This window comes from Pavona decussata, unplaced genomic scaffold (genome assembly GCF_977016875.1).
Source record: "Pavona decussata unplaced genomic scaffold, jaPavDecu1.1 SCAFFOLD_136, whole genome shotgun sequence".
NCBI classification, from domain to species: domain Eukaryota; kingdom Metazoa; phylum Cnidaria; class Anthozoa; order Scleractinia; family Agariciidae; genus Pavona; species Pavona decussata.
This window is the reverse complement of record NW_028145549.1, coordinates 561,672-583,185: the sequence shown is the minus strand read 5'-3', so window position 1 is coordinate 583,185 and position 21,514 is coordinate 561,672. Positions and strand designations below refer to the sequence as shown.

General features: G+C 40.8%; 1 protein-coding gene across 1 annotated transcript in view; it reads left to right on the top strand.

Moving 5' to 3' along the window:
* The first annotated feature begins 7,331 nt into the window (after nt 1-7,331).
* LOC146467425 (uncharacterized) overlaps nt 7,332-21,514 on the top strand; it is a 29,042-nt gene continuing 14,859 nt past the window's right edge. The window contains exons 1-11 of the mRNA XM_085125930.1: nt 7,332-7,441; nt 8,044-8,088; nt 11,780-11,934; nt 13,004-13,249; nt 13,796-13,948; nt 14,481-14,617; nt 14,938-14,996; nt 15,137-15,416; nt 16,101-16,272; nt 20,563-20,670; nt 21,001-21,449. Of these exons, the coding sequence (XP_084982056.1) occupies nt 7,396-7,441; nt 8,044-8,088; nt 11,780-11,934; nt 13,004-13,249; nt 13,796-13,948; nt 14,481-14,617; nt 14,938-14,996; nt 15,137-15,416; nt 16,101-16,272; nt 20,563-20,670; nt 21,001-21,449 (1,850 nt within the window). The 5' untranslated portion in view covers nt 7,332-7,395. The remainder of the gene's footprint in view (nt 7,442-8,043; nt 8,089-11,779; nt 11,935-13,003; nt 13,250-13,795; nt 13,949-14,480; nt 14,618-14,937; nt 14,997-15,136; nt 15,417-16,100; nt 16,273-20,562; nt 20,671-21,000; nt 21,450-21,514) is intronic.

Sequence of the window (21,514 nt, the reverse complement as noted above, 5' to 3'; positions counted from 1 at the left end):
AGCAATTCATTTTTTACACACTCGTGCGTTGTTTCAACTCTTCTTATAACAGAAATTTAGAATTTTGATATTGCCACTCATGATAATTGCAAGCCACAAGAATAGCCGGGATTGAAAACGATGGAAAACGTACTGCACTATTGTATATTTTCATTTTATGTCAACCACATCCAGCAATTGTAAGCCGCATAAGAATATATTGCGTGATCTTGATAAAAAATAAACCAACTGGTATACTGGTTCTATATATTTTTAAGTCGGCCCATGCAGTGCTTGTGTAGCAAATCCTGTTAAGCTGTACAGTAATAATTGGGTGGACGGTGCTAATACAGCTGTGATGTCCATGCAAAGTATTAGGGTGCGTTCGGTTGACCCTATTCCGGAATAGGAATACAAACGAAGATGACAAGAAATCCCTCGCAAGAGGTTTTTGAGTCACTGGAGTACAAAATGGCGCTTAAGTTATCGTGTATCAGCCAAAGTTTGCACAAATGTCTTCCCAAATGTACTTAAAAAGAGAAATCAAGCTGCATTGCCGCTTTTATTATTCTAGAATATGGTCAATCGAACGCAACCTTAGTTTTTTTTTAGATGCGTCGAATACATGCAATTCAAGTCAGTACAGATAGGAATTCAATCTTCACTCTTTTCGATTTGAGGCAGTAGTCAAATCTACTTTCCAGCTCTGAAAAGTAAATGGTATTACTTTTTGTTTGTGTGGTTTTTAGACTGATCTGTTTCGATTTTTGCCACGGTTTGCAGTTATGAATTAGGCCTTATTCTCCCAAATACTTTGGCGGTTCTAAAAACCAGCACAGAGCTTAATCTTTGGACAATTTTCTCATTTATTGTACATGTGCAAGAGGATGGCTTCGAATGACTTTACTGTAGCGCTAATTGGGGACACTATAAATCATTGAAATAAATATACAAACTGGACATAAAATTTGTTAAAAATCCCAACTTGCGAAAGGCGAACCAGTTGGCCTTGGATTTGAAAACGGGGCTGCCGTGAGACAAATCCAAGTGGTCAGAGCGGGACTTGAACCCGGGACCTCCAGTAATGGCCACGCCGCCTCCCAAGAAAAAATAAAATAGAGCAAAGCAAAATAACATAAACGGTAGAAAAAAAGAAGAGCATGTTGGGGCTGGAGGACGTTTATAATTGTTCAACTGTTTAGCGAGACAATTATCACGAAACAAAATAGTAGAAAGCACGCTGGGGAAGTAGGCATCTTAACGTTTTCGCTAGACAATTTAAGAGCACGATATCTGAAACAACTAAATGATATTAAAATCACACACAGCTGGGTGGCTGGAGATTTTGCATTTGAAAATGTTTTGCTAAACAAGATGTACGGAAATTACACTGGGTGCAAAAACAGTCTTCTAAGCAGAACAAAGCTCGATTAAAACACTGACACTGTTTGTGTTCGAACGAAACGTGACCATGCGGTTTAGCTGAAAGAGACAGAAAAGTCATTCAACCATCCTCACTAGCAAAACACCTCTTGATGCCTTAGCGGAATTGAGATATGGGAGGCAAAAGCTAGCCTAGTGTAGGGTAAAAATATTCTACCAATCGAGGTAGAGCGCGTAACTTGGCAAAAGAGAAAAAACAGAATAATTTGCTTAAATTGCAAACGAGATCCTTAGAGAGCCATCCGGTGTTTTAACAGGTAACAAAACAAAAAAAACACAAAAAAAAAAAAAAAACGGCGCACGACTCATTTCGTGAGAATTTTAGTAGTGAACGGAATAGGAAATGAATTTGAAGCCGCAATCGTATTTAATAGACCTACTTAAAGGCAACTATCGAGGAAACGTTTTGTGTGCATGTTACAATCCTATGATATCGAGAAGAGATAACCTCAATTTTGTTGACCTCTTTTCAGGGCAGACATAATTGCCTAACGAGATGTTTTTGATATTCCTGAGTGCTTGCTTTGTCTGCAAAAAGAAAACGTTACCTCTATTTTTTTAAGCAAATACCGCAAGATCCGCATTACGTAGATTTTACGAAAGGGGATTATTGGTATTAGTTTTGTCATGATTTTGTTTATTTTTGGTTTCTTTTCTCGTTCCGCCCGTACTAAGGAAGACGCACGCATCCCTGAAATTGGGGCTATCAACGCATCGAACGATCGACGCAAAGTCGGAGAGAGGTATAGAACAAGGACTTCAGAGAACTCACAAAAGTTCACGAGCCGTTGGTCCTCCATCTAATGTCTCATTCCGGGTCGTATTTGCTTCCTGTCCAAATGTCGCATAAAATTCGATGTTTTGAGGTCAGGCTTCGTAACGAACAGTCTAGGATTCTGCTCACTAAAATAGCAAGAGTTGTTTATTTAAGTTTTGAAACTCATTTCCTTGGAGGGAAGCTGTACCTGCAGGATCGATCAAAAATTGATTTGCTCGATGTTTCTGTCACTTTACAGGAAGTACAGAGATGACGTGTGAAGTTTCTTGTTTGGCACACGTGCAAACTGGGAAGAAGTAAAGAAGACTACAAAGATGCATGGCAGAAACATATATAAAAAAGGAATTTAATGACTTGTCGGAATTAGTCCTATAAGATTTTGTGCCATCCCAATCCTTACTCTCGACATCTCGGCGCGCTAATGCTTCTGCTTTTTCCGAGTGTTGCCTGGAACAAGTTCTTGATGTAGCTTCGTGTGTGGCTATTGAATTCATCCTGTTATCCTGTGTGAGGCTAAAATTGTAGTTGCTATCTTTCGGCTGTCAGCTTTTTTTTTCCATTTTTCTGATTTAGTCATAATTTCATCTGTTAACACATCTAGCCTGAAATTTCACGCCGTTAGGCACTTGCGTTGAGGGGGGGAGGGGGGCGGGGAGAGGAGAGGGGCATACCTGGGTATACTCGCCCACTGGATATAGCTTCGAGCCGTTTTGTCTTGAAATTGGCTCATAGAATTCGCCATTTGTTTGTCGCCTGGTCTGAAATTGGTCATGATCGGCGATAGCATAAAAACAGGCCTGAAATTGGCTCATGGAATTCGCCATTTGTTTGTCGCCTGGTCTGAAATTGGTCATGATCGGTCCCACGCAGTCGGAGTTTTTAGGGGACTCGTTTTACCTAGGCCATGATCGGCGATAGCATAAAAACAGTGATCAGCATAAGGGAAACAGACAGAAAGATTCAAAGCAACCTACGGATATATGTTAAGCTTCGTCACAAAATGCGATTACCCGCTTCAATCCAGGAACACATATTTCAGGTCTGAAAACGGGTTTGGATATTAGAGGCCTGGTCTGAAACCGGCCATGGGAACTATCTAACTGGCGTCAAGATTTGGAGAACAGGACAGGATACACCCCCCCCCCTCCCCCCCTCCTCCTCCTCAATATTCTGTTGGAGTATTCCTCTGTTTACATGACCGGATTGCAAATAGATTTTTTGGTTTCTTCTTAGTATAAATGGTTCGAGTTTCTCAACTAGCTCCAGTTGAAGCATTACGGTTGTGTTGTTTCAAGAGGTTTATAAACTCTCCACATACGTTAAAGTATATTTTCAACGGAAATTGAGGAAGCCAATGACCTGCCTGAAGGTTAATCGGATTGCTTTGGGGAGGGGAGGTTAAGTGTCAATCAGAGAGATCATTTTCCCTCATCAGAAAAACACCATACTGCTGTCATGATCACCAAAACGCTTCTTGTCATGGGAAATTTAGGCAAGGAAAGGGATCCGAATTAAATGATTTAAGATCAGTTACAAATATACATACGTGCTTTTGAAACGTAAGTATTTTTTGACGCACGATCTTTGGGCCGTTTCCGGCCTGTCATTTAACACTTGTGAACCGTTACATTGATAACCTCGTTGAATCGTAAGTGCCCGACTGGACTGTGGAATTCGCAGCAGCTAGACCTTGGAGCCGTTTCGTCAAAACTTCTGGCGAAGTTCAGTTCTTCAAATCTGTCTGATTGACATTCCCAAACTCCCCATTTTCTCCACGGTTTTATGCAAACCTCAGCTTGGGACAATTTCGTGAACACTGCCATTTTCGCGAAAAATTTCAGTTTTCAACAGTTCGTCAAATTTTGTCCAAACCCTATTCGAAATTTCGCCAAATCCACCGTTTTCTCCATTTTGGTACCGGCAAAGAAAGGGAAATTTGAGATGTTAAACCTTCGTCAAATTTCTTACTTACATAACTACAAGCATTTTTGGACATATCTCAAAGATTTCCAAAATCCGTGATTTTTTCTTACATTAGTCGAGAGAGGGTTTTTTTTTTTTTAATTGTTATTTAATTTATTTATTTTTGTGGTGTTACAAAACGCTGTGAAATCCCAAAATGCGAACCCTTAGCTTAAGTAAATTATTTCAAAGGAATTTTCAGAGACTTTTGCTTTTGAAAATTGATAGGCTAATTTGACGAAAATTCAAAAACTTGCTAACGGCTTAAAACAGAAACAATAAAATCTGCAATTCCACAGCGACAAACCGATGAGTGGTGCCGGATCACTTGTAGACCTGGATCAGCAAGTTATTTCAAATACAAAATACTGACGGCAGACTGATCTTAACGGCGGAGGTGGCAAACTTGGTAGAAATCTGAGGCTAAAATAACTGAAATCTGTTTTTTAAAAATTTGCCCGATTTATTTATTTCGGTTTGCAATACAAACCATCCTCGGGGGCTGAACGAAAAAACAGAAACCCTTGCAGAGCGTGGTCTACATTCGAGGGAAGGGGCTTTTATTCCTGTTTTATGGGAGATCATAATCGACTGATTAAATGATTTACTTGCCGTTAGCTTTTGTGAAAGGTTGTGACACTCAACGTTCTGTTGCAAAACTTTTTTTCCTCGTTCTGGGCGAATGGGGGACTGAAAGGGAGATAGTTCGTCTGCTGATTTATTCCAACTCACAAAACAGTTCTTGTAAGGCTCTAACTGATTGTCTTTTCGCTTTGTAAAAAGCCGCAAAATGAACTTGTCAAATAATAATAAAAAAAAAACATCACATTGATTTCCATTGTCAAATGAAGTTATATTTTGCCACACTCAAAAACCGTGATCATGAAGCGACTCCCCCTGGATGAGATGTTAGCCCATCGCAGGTACCCATTCATACATCTGGCCCCAGTTATTCAAAGAGTGGATAACTTTATCCAGTGGATAAGTACAAATCAGTACTCCAACCAACGGTTTTGGCAAGTTTTCCACACAATCCCTCAAATGCTTCAACAAACGCTTCTACTATATTCACAAATATTGCAGGGCTATAGGGAAATTCTTGTACGCCGGTCGGCTTTTTATCTGCCACATACATACTTATCCAGTGGATAAAATTATCCGCTCTTTGAACAACCAGGGCAGAAGGAGTAAAGGTTCTTCACTGTCAAAAGAAGCCTCTTGACAATGCAGATACCAAACTATTGTAGAGTTAGCGGCCCTTAAGATCGTCTGGTCTATCAACAAATCGCGGCAGCAGGGCACTGCATGGGAGAGACCGGATCGAATTTTACCTCCGCCTCGTGTTCTTTGCGTGATCTCCCGGAACAAAATAGTGCAATGGACGTAGCGGTGTTTAAAGTTCACAGTTCACAGTTGGGAAAGATAACGAGCCTAACAAATACGTACAATGACAATGTCAGTAAACATTTATAAATGCAAATGTACGCCCATTGAGCTATTTTCTCCTGTTTTCTTCCTTTTTCCCGCTGTAAACAACACTACAGGCGTGATGATGGTACCGCCGAAAGCTATATTGACGTATAGTTATCCCCCATCAGTTTTTTGTTGTTTTGAACTGACCATTTACGAAAATGCAGTAAAATTTTATCAGCTGGTTCTGGATTTTGAGCATTTGCACCTGAATTGCATGCACTTTTGTTCGTTTTGTTTTTAAATACGAAACTCTCTTACTCTCTCTTTCTTCCTTCACCCACAGCGCATATTTTTTGTTGTACAAACAAATTATTTCTGCCAGATGTTTGTCAATGATTTTTTTAGATTGCACACGCGTCATCCGGTTGTATGTCCGCGGCGGAGGGGAGGGGGAGGTTGGAGGGGTTGGGGGGTTACTCCCCTATGTGAGCTGTATAGCTAGGTGCAGTGTCAAAGGGTGAGGCTTTTGAGCCGGTTTGGTTTGAGAGTTTTAAAAACGTGTACGGATTTTACCGAAACGGGTATGGGTTCTACAGACCAGGTCTTAAAATGGGAATGAATTTTTGAGGCCAGCCCCCCCTCCCCTACCCCTGGCGGGGGTAGGGATTGGTTGAGGTCCGGATCATACCGCGTACCAAATATACGATAAATGCGTGCATGTAAGCAAAGTGAATAGTTTCTGATACTTTGCTTTCCAAAACCAAACCTCAACTGAGCAAAATTACTTTTTTTAACGTGTGTACGTGCGTTCTGCACTGTTCCACGAGAAGTAAACAATCGAAGTACAAATGTTTCACGTGTATCATTCGTGGCCATGAAGCACTTTTGCTTCACGCACAACCCAGGGTGCAAGGATACTTTGATCACGGACCAAATCATTTAGTGCGTTTTCAACTGAGGGTCAGCTCCGATCCAGAGTAGAGTACAGTAAGGCCCTTTTCCGTTTATTTATTTTTTGGAGGGCCGTGGAAGCGTTTCATAATTGATATAATTTCCGAATATCCTTCGTCACTTTGTTCGTGATGGAAGGGTGCGTGATCTGGTAACTTGACGAGTCATGTCCGTTAATTGATTTTTCATCTTAATCCACGGTCCATCCCAAAGTCCAGCCTTTATTCCGACCTTTCCATCTGGTCTTCCAAGGGCTCTGTGCTCTTGAAAGTATCAAAATTGCAAGGTCCGGAAGTAGTCAAGTGAAGTTTATGATGTAGTATCATCTTGTTCACTTTTAGCTCGATCGTCATGAAATTTTTTTCTGGTTCAGTATTTACTCCATACAGTATTGAACTTATCACGGATCAATTCAAACAAGGCGATTATCATTTTACTAATTGTGTAACAAAGCCAAATTAATTATGAGTTGCGTCTTGTATTACAGGTCTCTCAAAGATCACGGGACTGGATATGGGGATGTGTAACCAGACAAATAATATCATTTTAAAAAAAAAACTTTCAAAAGGAAAGTTCACAGGTCTGGCTCGAGAGTGTTCCCTCGATCCAAGGTGAGGGTTCAATTTTGCGCTACTCTTGATTTGGCCATTCACGCAGGTTTTATTTTATCTCCAATTATCACCAGATACTCATCCCAGAAAGGAAATAAGCTTTTATGGTATTTTGTTACATAGAGGTATTGTTTTCCCCTGTCATGTCAAATTCAAGTATCGTTTTTCGCTGCTGTGTCATTATAAAAGCTCTTGCTTTTCCGATTGCTTGCTCAGTAGCTGCATTAGAAGCTCATCTCTGCAGATTACTAAAGCGAAATGAGGTTGTTGATAGCGTGTTTCTTGGTCGGCGGCGTTTTAGCCGGTAAGACAAATTTTTATCCTTCTTCACATTTTCCTCACTTTTTTCGCTCACCCGCTTTTGGCTTGGCCTGTCGCTTACAAGTTTTACTACGAATATTTCCTGAACTCCATTTTATTGATTTTTTTAACGCCAAGAAGGGTGGGATTTTATTTACGCATCACGAAGCTCCTAGATGTAAATCTTCGCCAGTGCTCCGTACCTTACATGTTATGTTAGGTTTTGTGCATTTGTAAGGTTTGCGGACTTCCTCTCTTAAATTTTTTCTTCTGCAAGAAAAAAAGGGATTTACTTCGACCAGTGAATTTCCAAATTTGAAGGGCGAATTTTCAGTATTTTGAGTATCGCTTTATGCCCGCTTTATCAGTAGCTTACATTTCTCCCCCAGAAAAACAGAAGCCTCTGACGATTTTCCGTTTCGCTCCAAGGAACGGATGCTGCGTCACAAGGTGTTAAATTTCCATCCTATTTTGGTTGCTGGGGAAAAACCAACAAAACATTCTTCTGCAAAAAGAAAATACTAAAAATGAAAATGCGTCCACTATATTAGAATTTTCTCAGTTTGTACTGCATTACGTTTTAACATGTCATCTGTTTCATTGCAGTTCCTATCAGAAGAAACCCCGAAGCCGAGGAGCTCTGCGAGACAGGTACGAAAATTATGGTATCGTGATCGTTTTTCAAAATTTTCACTTTCTTTTCTCGTTTCCTCTAAAACGTTCGACGTGCGCGCGTTTTCTTAAACTTTTTTCCGCTAGTTCTCTTGATATACCGAATCAAAATACGTCTTATGAGAGGAAATAGAGATTCGCAAGTTTAAAAAGCTAAGATCCAAATTGACCTGGTAAATTCCTTGCGTAGCCAAGCTGTCTCGTGACTGTCAGTGCCGGTAGAGAATGATTTTTTTGTTAAAGAAATGTTTGAACACTACATAATAATTAGTGCGTGTTCCAAACGTGTCCGCTTAAGAATAAGAAATCAAGATTTGCGGTTTTCCTGACAATGCAATATGCGATGAGCCTGACAGCGCTTTTGTTCTTGAAAAGGCTCAATTTCTAAACGCTATTGTTCTGCCGAAAAAAAGGAATATAATTACAATGATATAAACATTGCGTCGACTTCTTCTCAAAAGGTAAATGCAAATACGGAGTTTGAAACGTGCGAAATGCGAGTTTTCTTATCTTTTGGAGTGAAAAAGAAGAGCATTTTTTCCTCTCGGATGTGGCGCTATTTATGTTCGTTTTGATCACCTCCAAAGTTTGGACACTTTCCCAAATCTGGGACGACCAAGATTTGACCTCCAACATCGATACATATCTCGAACACGTGAAACGTACCCATTTGCCATGTGCTCCGTGCATAATGCCATTGCTCTTTTTCCTGATACTTGTCTAAAAATACACGTCATCTGACAAGTTTGCGTTGATAAGCGTTTTATCATGTTCACTGAGATTTCCGGTGACCTTGCAGAAGTTTTGTTTGCGTTGACAACGGTCTTCACGTGATCCGTGCGTTACACGTGCTAGGTTTTGCATTACGAATGGTAAGCGTGTGGGGGGTGTGTAAGGGGAGGAACACATGTTCACAAACAGTGCGTGCTAATAAAAAAACATTGCGTAACAACGGGTTTTGAGTGGCAGCTCTCAAGAAACCTGTTTACTTCAAGATCATGCATGGGGCCATATCTTCAAAAACGACCCGATCAATGCCAATTCACAAAGAAAACAATAGCTTAACATTCTCGTGCCAAAAGCTCTTCTTGATAACGGATATCTGCGGCGGCAATCACGCACTTGGTCATAGAGAAAGCTGTTTAGAAATTTCTTCACAAAGTAGGGTTGGGATGGTCTTGTCCTGACCAAGTCGCATGCCCATTTGATACAACTCAAATTTCTGGTTTTTGGATGGGTCCTATAAAAGGGTGACAGTTCAAATGGTCTTAATTAAGCAGTACTTTATATTTTTGCAATGTTTCTGAAAACAACTTCTCGGAGTTTTGTCTAATTTCAACGTACGCTGCCTTTGAGCGCCGAAAAGGTATACGCCAACCAGCATATGAGTTTGAAATCCTATAGTTTAACCATTAAAGTGAAAGCTTTTGAGAAATGCTTCATTTTGGTGCTGTGTTATTTTACAATTTTCCTGATAAGCGCACTTTATGGGAAGGCGGGGAGAGGGGGGGGGGGGGGGGGAGGCACACCCCTGACGGCTCGAAGCCTAGTCAACTTTCTCAAAACTCCAATTTCCATCTAGGAAAAGACGAATACCGGTAAAAATCGTTGTGCACACGTTCGTAAATTAAAGCAGGGTGTGTTTTTGATGTGTTTTGGTGTTATCAAATTGTTCGTGAAGTTTAATTGTTTCAAGAACTGCGTGCACTCAAAAACGTTGTTGTTCATCGCTCTGCGGGGAAATATAAACAACAACAAGAAAACTACACAATCAAAGGGAGTACTTCCAGGGAGGTCTTCCCGATATTTTTCGCTTTCAAAAATCCATAAAGCATCCCTTCTAAAGAAACAAGAATAAGCAAAAAACGTCATAAAATTAAGTTATGTAACAGTAAATCAGAAGTTGAGTTATCACGAGTTCTGGTGCAGTCCGAGTGCGTTTCAACAGATTAAAAAACCAGGCCCTAACATTTACAAGCTTAGGCATAACTGCCGGAATAACTTAAGGCATTACCAAATTTGGTGATTTTTAACATCCTTCTTCGCATTGGCTGAATGGTCCAGTTGGAAGACATTGAATTAAGAAAAAAAAAAAAAAGACGTGCGCAATGCTCAATTTCCATAAGGTGAACATGAATGGTCGCATGAAACATCGCCGTTAGAAGATAATGATTGAAAAGAAAAATGCGCAATGCAACTTTGGTGTTTCCTGTCCGCTGGCTGAGTCGTGGCATGAAACATCCCCATTAATCAAAGCAAATGATTACTTTGTCGCAGCCAATTTTTCAATGTGTGCGATTTGAACTACCCCCACACTGTTCACTTTCCCAAACTATTCCCATTCTTTGCGTTATCTTGGGCCTAAATTATGGGGAATATTATCTCCAGATGTTAGATCCTGAAAAACTTTAAATACTTTTAAAAACAAGCTTCGTAAATGGATGTAAGTTGACTGTCGGATGATGAGTGCAAGCTGTTCCCTCTGCTCATCATGATTATGTAATCATCATTTTTATATCAATTTTTTAGCGATCATCACTTGATTATTACATAATTTACGCAGTTTTACATATTGTCAATTTGGCTTTTTTTAGTATCTATTTATCTTTGTGTCCTCAAATTAGTAGGGGAATTTCCCAGGCTAAAAGGCATTGACACGTAAAGACCCGTTTATAAAGTTTCCATTCTATTCTATATGGTCTCAGAGCTTTCCTTCCTTCATTCTCCACAATGAGAATTGATCCGCGAAGCGGAGCAGATTCTAATATACATTGTGTTCTTTTAAACGTGTTGACGGCAGCCACGTCTCGCAAACGCAATCATCAAAGGGAATATAGGATCAAAAAATAATGAAACAGCTTGTGATATCGTTAAATGCCTTGTGATAGCACGCAATGCACGACACTTTCTCAACTAACCAATAAGAACAACCAAAACCAGTCGTGACGTGTTAGCGTGCGTTTTCCCTAAGCGTTTTCCCGCTCTTGCCACCGGTGACATGTATTTGCTTCGAGTGCTGATTGGTTTAATTCGCTTTTTGTGTCTTTTGTGATTGGGCAGAGTAATTTTACAATGTACTGAAACCGCTCTTAGTGTAATACCACACCGAAGCAATGTTAATTCATCAATGGTTTCATCTTAAGTGTGTTGTTCACATGCCATTGCTCAGTCAAGGTAGTGCCCTTGGAGTAAGAGTTGACAATATCGATACCACATATCCGATGTTATCGACAATGGGGTTGATGTAAAAACAACGGTACTCACGAGAAATATTAGTTGTCTTGATATCTTTCAAAACTGCGCACCACGACTTCTCACTGGAGACAAAAGATGGCTTTCATTTACAACGCTGTGCTCGAGGAAGTTATTGTTTCAATGAAGCACGATCACCCAAGACGAATTTTTTCTTATAATTTTAATAACTTCCCTCCAGTACTTTTAGAAGAAAAGTATAGGGACAAGATAGGAGAATTTGTTCTTTGATATCAGGGGTTAAAGGGTTAAGTGTTTCTCGTTCAAAATCAATATTTTTTTCCTGTTTGTGTAAACACTGTTAATTAAGGAGTATCATAGCCCATCACCTTATCGTTCTTCACTCTGTTACATTACCGGCCCACTGGCCACCCTTACTTTTTCTACACTAACATCACTCATTTGGTTCCGGTTCCAGGTGAATCTCGGTTTCTCCCCAATACGAGGTACACGTATCGCTATGTCGCTACTAGCTTCACTGGTGTGACAGGAACAACCAATCAAACAACCGGACTCAGGATCGAGGCTAAATGTGCAGTCGAGGGTCTCGGACAGTGCGAGCACATCCTCAGGGTTCGTTAATTTCTTTGCTTGTTTGTTTGTTTGTTTGTTAGACTACCAGGTTAACTCATAATTCACCTAGATTAATCAGATGGTATTTGACCGTCCCTGGGGCGACCTGTGCCATTTGCAAGCTCTTGCATGGTTGGTCGAGAGGACAAAAGATCGAACGACAGAACAATGCTACCAACCCTAAAAAACAATGCCGCTGCAGGTTATCAGGGTCCAGTGAAAACAGAGCTTTTGAAAGGTGCAGGTTTACTGCCGTCGCTTCCTACCTGTTTTTTAATTCATCATCCCAGCATCTAAAATGAAGGACACAAGGATAAAGAGAGTATTTTCTTTCATTTTCTTGATTTTACAATATTAGCACACCATCAATAGGATGTAATACACTCTGTTTTTTTATAAGAACGTCTAATTTTGGAGCTGAGGCTGAACGTTCCTATAGTTTTTTGCGATTTGAGGCTGAAAACGTTCTCAAGATGTTCTTAAATTACATGGTAAATTACATGTATTTTCAGTAAATCAACGCGGACGTGCTGAGATATGGTATCAAGAACTGCTGATTATGACAAACCGAGATGTGTGTCACCTTTGCTAATGTTATACAAAACATGCCCTTAAGTATTTTGGCTAATTTTCATTTGTTACCTTGATTTTATATACAGATTTATAGCAAAATAAAAACGTTCTTAATCGAGTCTCAGCCTGAGGAACGTTCTTAATACGTTCTTAAAATTTTGTTTAATCTCAGCCTCAACGTTCTTATAAAAAAGGTTCTTATAAAAGAAACAAAGTGTATGACAGAACATTCAGCAATTCATCAGATATTGATGTGTAAAGAAATCAATGAAAATGCACGACAATTTGTTAGCATTGTTGTCCTTTAGCTTTAAAGTTGAGGGGTCGAAGACCTTTCCATTTTAAAATCTGCCCTTCTGAATTGGGCTAACGTTATATGTCACGCGTCACTTCGCTCTGTCACGCAACGTTTTACCTACATGGTGTAGCGTTGCGTGACAGAATCATTTTGAATTTTAATAGGCTCACACTATTACGATTTTACTTCTCTTGGCAGGTTTCGGATGTGAAACTGTTGGAGTCCTCGCCAGAAGATGAGAAGAAATTCAAGCCATCTCCTAACGAGGAGAGTTTCAAGAGTGCTCTTGAGGAGAACATCTTGTTCTTTACTGAAAACAACGGCCGCTTTGAGGTCGTGTCTCCTCACAAGTCGGAACCTGTGTATGTTACCAACATCAAACGTGGTATGTTGAGTGCTCTGCAACTTCAGTTTACGGAGGAAAAACGAACACTTATCCCCGAGGTAAGGAATTTTACATCCTCCTGTTTAAATATTTGAGAAGGTACCTTGATACTGACATCAAATTGCTCTTAGAGAACAGAGAAGACATTAAACATTAAATGATTGCTCCTAGGAAGAAAAAAACTATAATTAGTTCCAGTCCTAGCAGTATGCAGGATGTTTGTCCCATGTACCTAGTTTAGTGGCCTTAGCTCCCACGAGTCTCCTGTAGCTCAGTGGTAGGGCATCCGAACTAGTAATCGGAAGATCTTAGGTTCGACTCCTGATAAGAGCACTCGGATTTTTTTTCCGAGTATGCCTGTGGCACTTACTAAATAATACATCGTTCTCAAATAATCAGTTTGTTAGCAATTTCTCCAAAATACACTAGAAGAAAACTGTACCATTATTTTAACGATTCCGTCGATTCAATTATTTTTTTGGCCATTCAAAGTAACATCACAATAGGTGACACTGCCTTTAAAACGAGACTGGTTACGTTTGAAAACGTCCAACTCCCAAAACTGAAACGAACAAATAAAATGCGTTGCTTATTCTCCTGCGCAGGTTGATGTGTCTGGAAACTGTTCATCTGAGTACAAGATCGTGAGCGTCAAAGAAACAGAGACGGAAATTACCAAGACAAAAAATCTGTCTCAGTGTAACAACCGATCACACAACAACACCAGGCTGAACCCGGTCATGTACAACGTGAACTCTGTAAGTAGATTTCTGCTTAAATTAAAACAAGTGTAAATTGGAGCAAATCCATAGTAATCCCATCCTCGTAACAGGAACATTACCTCATAAAGGGGGGTAGAATGCTCTATCGAAAACGACGAGTGTCGAATTCTTGCAATTTAAACTGTCTCTTTACAACTTCCATTCGGCCTTTTGCAAATGGTTTCATTTCTTGAAAAATTCTTTTTGAATCCATCTTGATTTTTCCAGATCGTTTTCCGTTTTTATAGAATGAAAACGCGTTAAAAAAGAACAGCGTTTTGTCGACTTCATGTCAACACTCTCAAATGTAAAAGTTACTAAGTTTTTTCTGTATTTTTTGTCAATTTTTTTGTAAGGTATAGAGAAACACTTATAACAGCATTCTTTTAATTTTCAAAGACCGACCTGAATCAAAAAATATACAAAGCTCAACTGAGCACTGGTTTAGAGTCCAAAATAAAGGATGACAAGAGAAGATCTAATTGTATACTACCAAGTCTCGTAAAAAGCATTTGTTTCCTTATTTTAGTCGATTCAGAGCCCATTGAACTCCACAAGTTTCTGCCGTTACATTGTGGGGGCCAACATCAAGACCGTGGAATGTAACGAAACACACCTCTTGAGACCATTCAGCTATAACGGTGCTGGTGTGACAACCAATGTCACGTAAGTATTCCATTGTTGCCCCATGACCTTGTAGCTGTATCAGGAATTGCATGTTAGTTTCTTACTTAGTCTATTATCTTGCATCCGTGACGGAAAAAGTGTGATAGTCGTATTATCTGTTTACCATTATTTTCAGTCTGGTTGCACCTTGTAATTTCATTTTCCAGACTCACTTCCCAACGCTTGACCCACCAACGTACCTAGAAGCGTCCTTACGGCTGTTACTGAGCTGGTGTGACAAATACTGTCACGCTAGTCACAGGCAATTTATCCAACTTATTATTCGTAGACTAATATAAAATGTGTCAATTTAATTGCAGTTTGAATATGACTCTGGAGTCTACACAAATGACTATGTTCTTTGATTACGAACGAGGAGGTAAGAAAGGGGTTCTTCCTTCCTTCCTTCCTTTATTTCTGTTGTTATGGAGAAACGTTCTCCTAGTCGTTTTTTTTTAAATACGTCTCGGCTGTTTTACTACGATTACAAGTTGACGTTATTTTATTTTCGCTTAACAGAGAGACGAACGTCCTCCCTGCTGTACGAGCATACAGTCCCCGAAGAAGAAGAACCAGTTTTTGAAGATAATCCCCAGGAAGTAGAAGCCATTTTTGAAGACTTAATCACCGTCCTACCCATCAATGAAAGCAAACCAATCACCGCAGCTAAATTTACCACGCTTGTGTTCGCGATGAGGAAACTGGGCGTGCCAGCTCTTAGGGACGTGTGGACTCAATTTTACAACTGCGATGATGGTGCCGACATGCAGTACTCCGACAAGCAATGTAAAAAATTACAGTAAGTTCTCCTTGAAGACACAATGCAACTGAAATAGCTGCTGTAATTTTTGTCAGAGAAGTACATCTAGCTCACTAAAAATTTTTCCAAATTCTCTGATTGAGTAATAAGAGTCGTAAATCATCTGGTTTTGCTGCGAAGATTTGAAAAAGTGGATGACGTGTGTGCAAAGTTTTTAAGGCACGGGCACTTTAATCTTCTTACTTTCTAATGGTACCAAACACTAAAATGGACAACTTTATCAATATTTTGACGCAAAAGAATTAAGAAATTAAAACCGAAACAAAAACGAACAAACTGTATGACAGAAAATGGCTTGCCAATAGCTTGCGTTTGCGTTTTCTTGGAATTAGGCTTTCATCCACCGACTCACAGTAGAACCATGTTATACGGCACATTTTCAAATTAAACTACCACTAAAATTTATTGCGCCGTATCCTTCAGTTTATTTTAAATGCATGGTAATTTCATCCAGAATCAAACATGAGAACTACTGTACACAACACAATTCCTAGTTCCACAACTGAACATATCTTTCATTCACCCTATTAATGAACACAAGGGTTTGCTTCGACCCAAAAATTTCATTGATTAGTTGATTGATTGATTATTTATTATTAATTTTTTTTTACTTTAGCCATATTCAAAGTAGTTCAATTTCGTTTTCTTTCTTTATTCTCTCAGATCGTATTTGGTTGACGCTGTCACTCAATGCGGTACCGCTCCATGCGTGAGGTACATCATTGAGGTAATCAGGGACTATGATCAAGTAGTCAAATCTGAACACGTGCCGAAGCTCTTGTCTGGAATAAACGCCGTGCAAAAGCCGTCTCCGTACCTCTTTACGGAATTAGTGGTGAGTGTGCCTCCTCCCACGTTTCTTTTTGCGCAGTCGGAAAGTTGACCTTTCTTCTGGCATAGTTTTCACGCTTAAACATGTTAGACACTGGTCGATCCGGATCTTCTTTGAACAAGGTGGTCTTAAGATCACGTACTAAATTAAACGAGCTAGATGTGAGTGCAAACTTTTCAAAGTGGACATTTGAAGTTTTCTTAGAACATTTGGTGCACAGGAGTCTTTCGGCGAAAGACCTAGAGACGTTTAAACCACTGCAGCACGATTTGAATTTTGAAACTTTAAGCATTTTATCAACAAACTTACAATTGAAAATCACTTTGTACAGCATAATAAGCAGCAAACTGGGAAGTATTGCTCAGTACCGTTCGTTTGAATGGTCACACTCTAAGATTTTATCCCGGCACAAACTCAAAATTTAGAACCACCTTGTACAGCGTAATGAATAGCACCACAGGAAAGTACTGCTCAGTAGCTTTTGTTTAAATGGTCACACTTTAGAATTTCATCCACAGACTTCAAAGAGAGGTCCACCTTGTACAGCATAACAAACAGAATCACGGTCCGAAAGTGCTGCCCCTAGCTTTAAAAATGGTCACACTTTAGGATTGTTTCCACAGACTCAAGCGGTAAAACTACAGTACGATTAGGAAGTATTGCTAAGTAGCTTTCGTTTGAACGATTTTATCCACGGGCTCAGTTAGAACCGCACTGTAAAGCATAACAAACAGTACCACGTAAAACTGTTTAGAATTTGATATCAACCAAGTCATCTTGTACAGCAGGGAAAGGAAAGGAAAGAACTGCTCAATAATTTTCATCTGAACGGTCACTTATTAGGGATTTTATTCATGGAATCAAAAGTAAGAACCACCTTTTGCAGTATGGAACAATAGCGCCCTAGCCCTTGCAAAAATTTCAGCGAGATCTCGCCGAGATCTCGGTTATCTCGCCGAGATTGGCGAGATCTCGGCGAGTTGACCGAGATCTCGCCGAGATTTCAGTAATTCTCGGCGAGAATTTTAGCGGGCAAAAAATTTCTGCGAGATCTCGCCGAGATCGCGTTAATCTCGCCGAGGTAGGCGAGATCTCGCCGAGGTAACCGAGATCTCGACGAGATTTCAGTAATTCTCGGCGTGATTTTTAGAGGGCAAAACTTTCAGCGAGGTCTCGCCGAGATTGCGTTAATCTCGCCGAGGGAGGCGAGATCTCGGCGAGATTTCAGTAATTCGCGGCGAGATTTTTAGAGGGCGAAAAATTTCAGCGATATCTCGCCGAGATTGCGGTTGCGTCTTCCATCTCGGCGAGATTCGCGGCGAGATTTTTAGGGGCACCGAGACAGGCGAGATCTCGCCGAGACAAATGTGATCTCGGCGAGAAAACCAAAATCTTGCCGAGACAACCACGATCTCGACAAGACACCGCGATCTTCGCCAGATTCGAAACGAAGACATGTGAACTCTTCAGTGGTAAGGATTAAGTTATGAGCTTGAATGAGTTAAAACTTCAGCTTAACCCTCGGTGAAAATATTATTTGCTTTCATTTTTTTCATGCTATAACTGGAAATTGATGAGCTTTAACTAATTGATTTAAATTGTTGGCCGAGATCGCGCTTCGGCAGATTAATATTAGTGCGCGTCTTAAGATAAAAGTGAGAGGAACGCTACTCATACCGGACGCTCGTTAACATACTTATTTACTATCATACAATGAATTCATTGACCTGATAATCTTATCGTTTTATTGTCTAAATCTTTAACTCACCTTTTAAGGCAATTTTTGTCCCTCAAAAGGCCGTTTCAGTCATGTCGTAATGCCTGCTGCGAACGATTTTTCGGTACAGGTAGCACAATTTTTGAAAACGCGTTCTTTCCCTTTTCATTACACTGTCTTCAGTTGTCGACATTTTTTGATTGTGCTCTTTTCCCTCACAATCTGTCTCTCAATCCTCGTAAACAACTTGCCGTCTCCGCGGCTTGCCACTTGACAAATGGCGCGAAAGTCCCCAACAACAACGTGAATTGGGCAATGTGATTGGTTAATTCAATCACGCCACCCGGCGATGCTCGCGTAAGCTAAAAAAAAGTTTGACTGAAAGTTGAGGCTTGCGAGGCCACAAAAATTAAATATGAAAAGTTAAGCTTCATGACAAGTTAACCATTCGTTTATGGCTGGAAATCATGATAAAAAAAGCCTGTGGTCAACCGGAGAATAGCACACAAGGGATATGATGGGCACTGGTCAACTAAAATGATGCTGATTAAGTTAACAAACTACGGTACCCGAACTAACTGAACTAAACTGAACTGCACACTATGAACTCAGTCACCGTACATTTTTTACGGAATGTCCTGGATAATTAAGGTGCTGAAGACGGAGGACTTAAAATTTGCTAAAGGGATGTTCAAGCTCGTTAAGCTATAAGCGTGTTAAGAATCAACTCAGTGGAAGTGACCATCAAGTTTGCGCGAGAATTGAGATTTTAATGGCTTTCTTCCACAGCCTTGTATGTCTTGATTGAGAAAGAGGTTAGTTTCTTATATTATTTATCCGTATTTCATCTTACTTAATAGCTTAAAGAAACACTGAGAGTAAAAGAGTTTAGAAATCGATAAAAGCTTTCACAAAGCGTAATTATCTACACGAACGATTTCATCTTTATAACTCGAAACCTCGAAGGGAAAATTTTTGAAATAAATTGTTGGTGATTCACAACTTCTATATTCGTTTTCAATTTGAAGCAGTTAGTTGGCATAATTCATTTAAATCATAAGCTTACCGCTTAGTTTCGCTCTTTTGTCCAGATTTCCCAGCTGTAATGATTCAAATGATACGGTAGAAAGTAAGTTAAGTGGTTGTTTACTTACAGAATTTATATATTCACTTTTTCGTGGAAAATGCTTAGGGGCGTCTTGAGAACGTAGTTTGGTTATGAGTATCCTTCCAATGTTATTCCGCTGATTAAGAATTTCAAACCAAAAAGCTTTACTTTCACGTCTGGGGCCGGGTTGTTCGAAAGCCGATTAACGCTAATCCACGATTAGAAGTTAATCGGCGCTTTTCATCGCCCTCGCTAATTTCGAGCTAAAGGTAAAGAAAAGTCTAAGTAAAAGCTGAGGGCCAAAAATCTTTTCGAAGAATCTTTGTTGATTAGCAGTTACGCTCGAGTCAAAGTTTGCGTTAATCCAGGATTAACTTAATCGGGCTTCGAACAACTGGGCCCTGACGATCAAATTTTCAGTACACCGCTGCGGCTCGCTCGCCGAGATCCTGCCAGGGATTCCTCGCCGCGTTTTTGGCCGCCGAAATTCTCATCTCACCGAGATCTCGCCACTAATCTCTCCACGTTTTTGGCCGCCGAGATTTGGCGAGATCTCGGCGCGTTTTTGGCCGCCGAGATTTTCATCTTGCCGAGATCTCGCCACTAATCTCGGCGCGTTTTTGGCCGCCGAGATTTGGCGAGATCTCGGCGCGTTTTTGGCCGCCGAGATTTTCATCTTGCCGAGATCTCGCCACTAATCTCGGCGCGTTTTTGGCCGCCGAGATTTGGCGAGATCTCGGCGCATTTTTGGCCGCCGAGATTTTCATCTTGCCGAGATCTCGCCACTAATCTCGGCGCGTTTTTGGCCGCCGAGATTTGGCGAGATCTCGGCGCGTTTTTGGCCGCCGAGATTTTCATCTTGCCGAGATCTCGCCACTAATCTCGGCGCGTTTTTGGCCGCCGAGATTTGGCGAGATCCCGGCGCGTTTTTGGCTCGCCGAGATCTCGCCACTAATCTCGGCGCGTTTTTGGCCGAGATCTCGTCGAGATGAAAATCTCGGCGGCCAAAAACGCGCCGAGATTAGTGGCGAGATCTCGGCCGAGATCGCGGCGCGATAAAAACTCTCGGCGGCCAAAAACGCGCCGAGATCTCGGCCGCGATCTCGCCGAGATCTCGACCGAGATCGCGGCGAGATGAAAATCTCGGCGGCCAAAAACGCGCCGAGATCTCGCCCGCGATCTCGGCCAAGATCTCGGCGAGATCTCGGAAAAATTTTCACAAGGGAGGAAGATTTGCTCAGGACCTTTGATTTGACTAGTCCGCTTTTCACAAGCCAACGTTTCACTTCGGAAAAAGGATTGACGGTGTTTGGGTAGGGAAGTTGGAAGTCTAGCAAATACAGAAACATATGCAGTATTTACAGGAATTTATTTCAGAGGAAAACGAAAGTGATTGTGGAAGTCAGCACAGCTACAAGTAGCATAACGTTTAATTCGAACGTCCTTATTTGCTTGTATTTCCTTTTAGGATCTGTTGCAACTAAAGGACAACCTCCCTAAGACCACCCTCTTGTCCCTTGGTAACATGATCAGAAAGTACTGCGAACAAGAACCACAGCAATGCACAAGCGATTCTGTAAGTAGTTCTACAGTGTATTGAAAGGTCATTTTTGAGGTCGCGAAATAATGGATATACGGTCTTTGCTGGGATAAGTTCGTTATCTATACTTAACAAGACTCGTTGTGGATAACACTTCCTGTTCTGTCCGGCAAACAAACTCTGAAACAAAGAGCTTTCAACGTAAATTTAGGGATTTAATAAAAAACGTTCTAACCAGTTACTTTGTGTGTAAGAGTTTGACTCCTTCCCAATTCCGTTAGCTTTTACCGACTTATTCAGTGTAGATACCCTTACTGGTTGTTTTGTTGAACTGCCATTGATCTATGACGCGGAATCCCGTTTCAGTTCTCTGAAGTTATGGAGGCTGTAGACTACCTGGAAGGACAACTTCCACAGCACTGCGATGCGACACCGGAAACCGTCGATGACGTCATCATCATTCTAAAAGCCATCGGAAACGCTGGACGAATGCGGTCCAAGGCAACAGAACTCGTGAAGTGCTCGCAAGGTGCCAATTACCTCAATGTCTCCGTGGTTGCCATAGAGACCATCAGACGCATGCATTTTTGCCCCGACACGTGGAAGTCTTTGAAATGGGATGTGTTCAGCGATTATGGCAAAGACCCCGAAGTGAGGCTCCAGGCGTACCTGGCTTTGATGAAATATCCTACTGAGCAGATTGTGAAGCACGTGGCCGAGGTGCTGGACGAAGAAATCAACACTCAAGTTGGTGCTTTTGTGAGCTCCCATCTCAAGCAGATGAATGACTCCGTGGAGCCAACTTATGGCAAAAAGTAGGTTCTTTTTGCTTGACAACCTGTGACTTTTTTTTTCACTCACACACGGAAAACTGAACCAG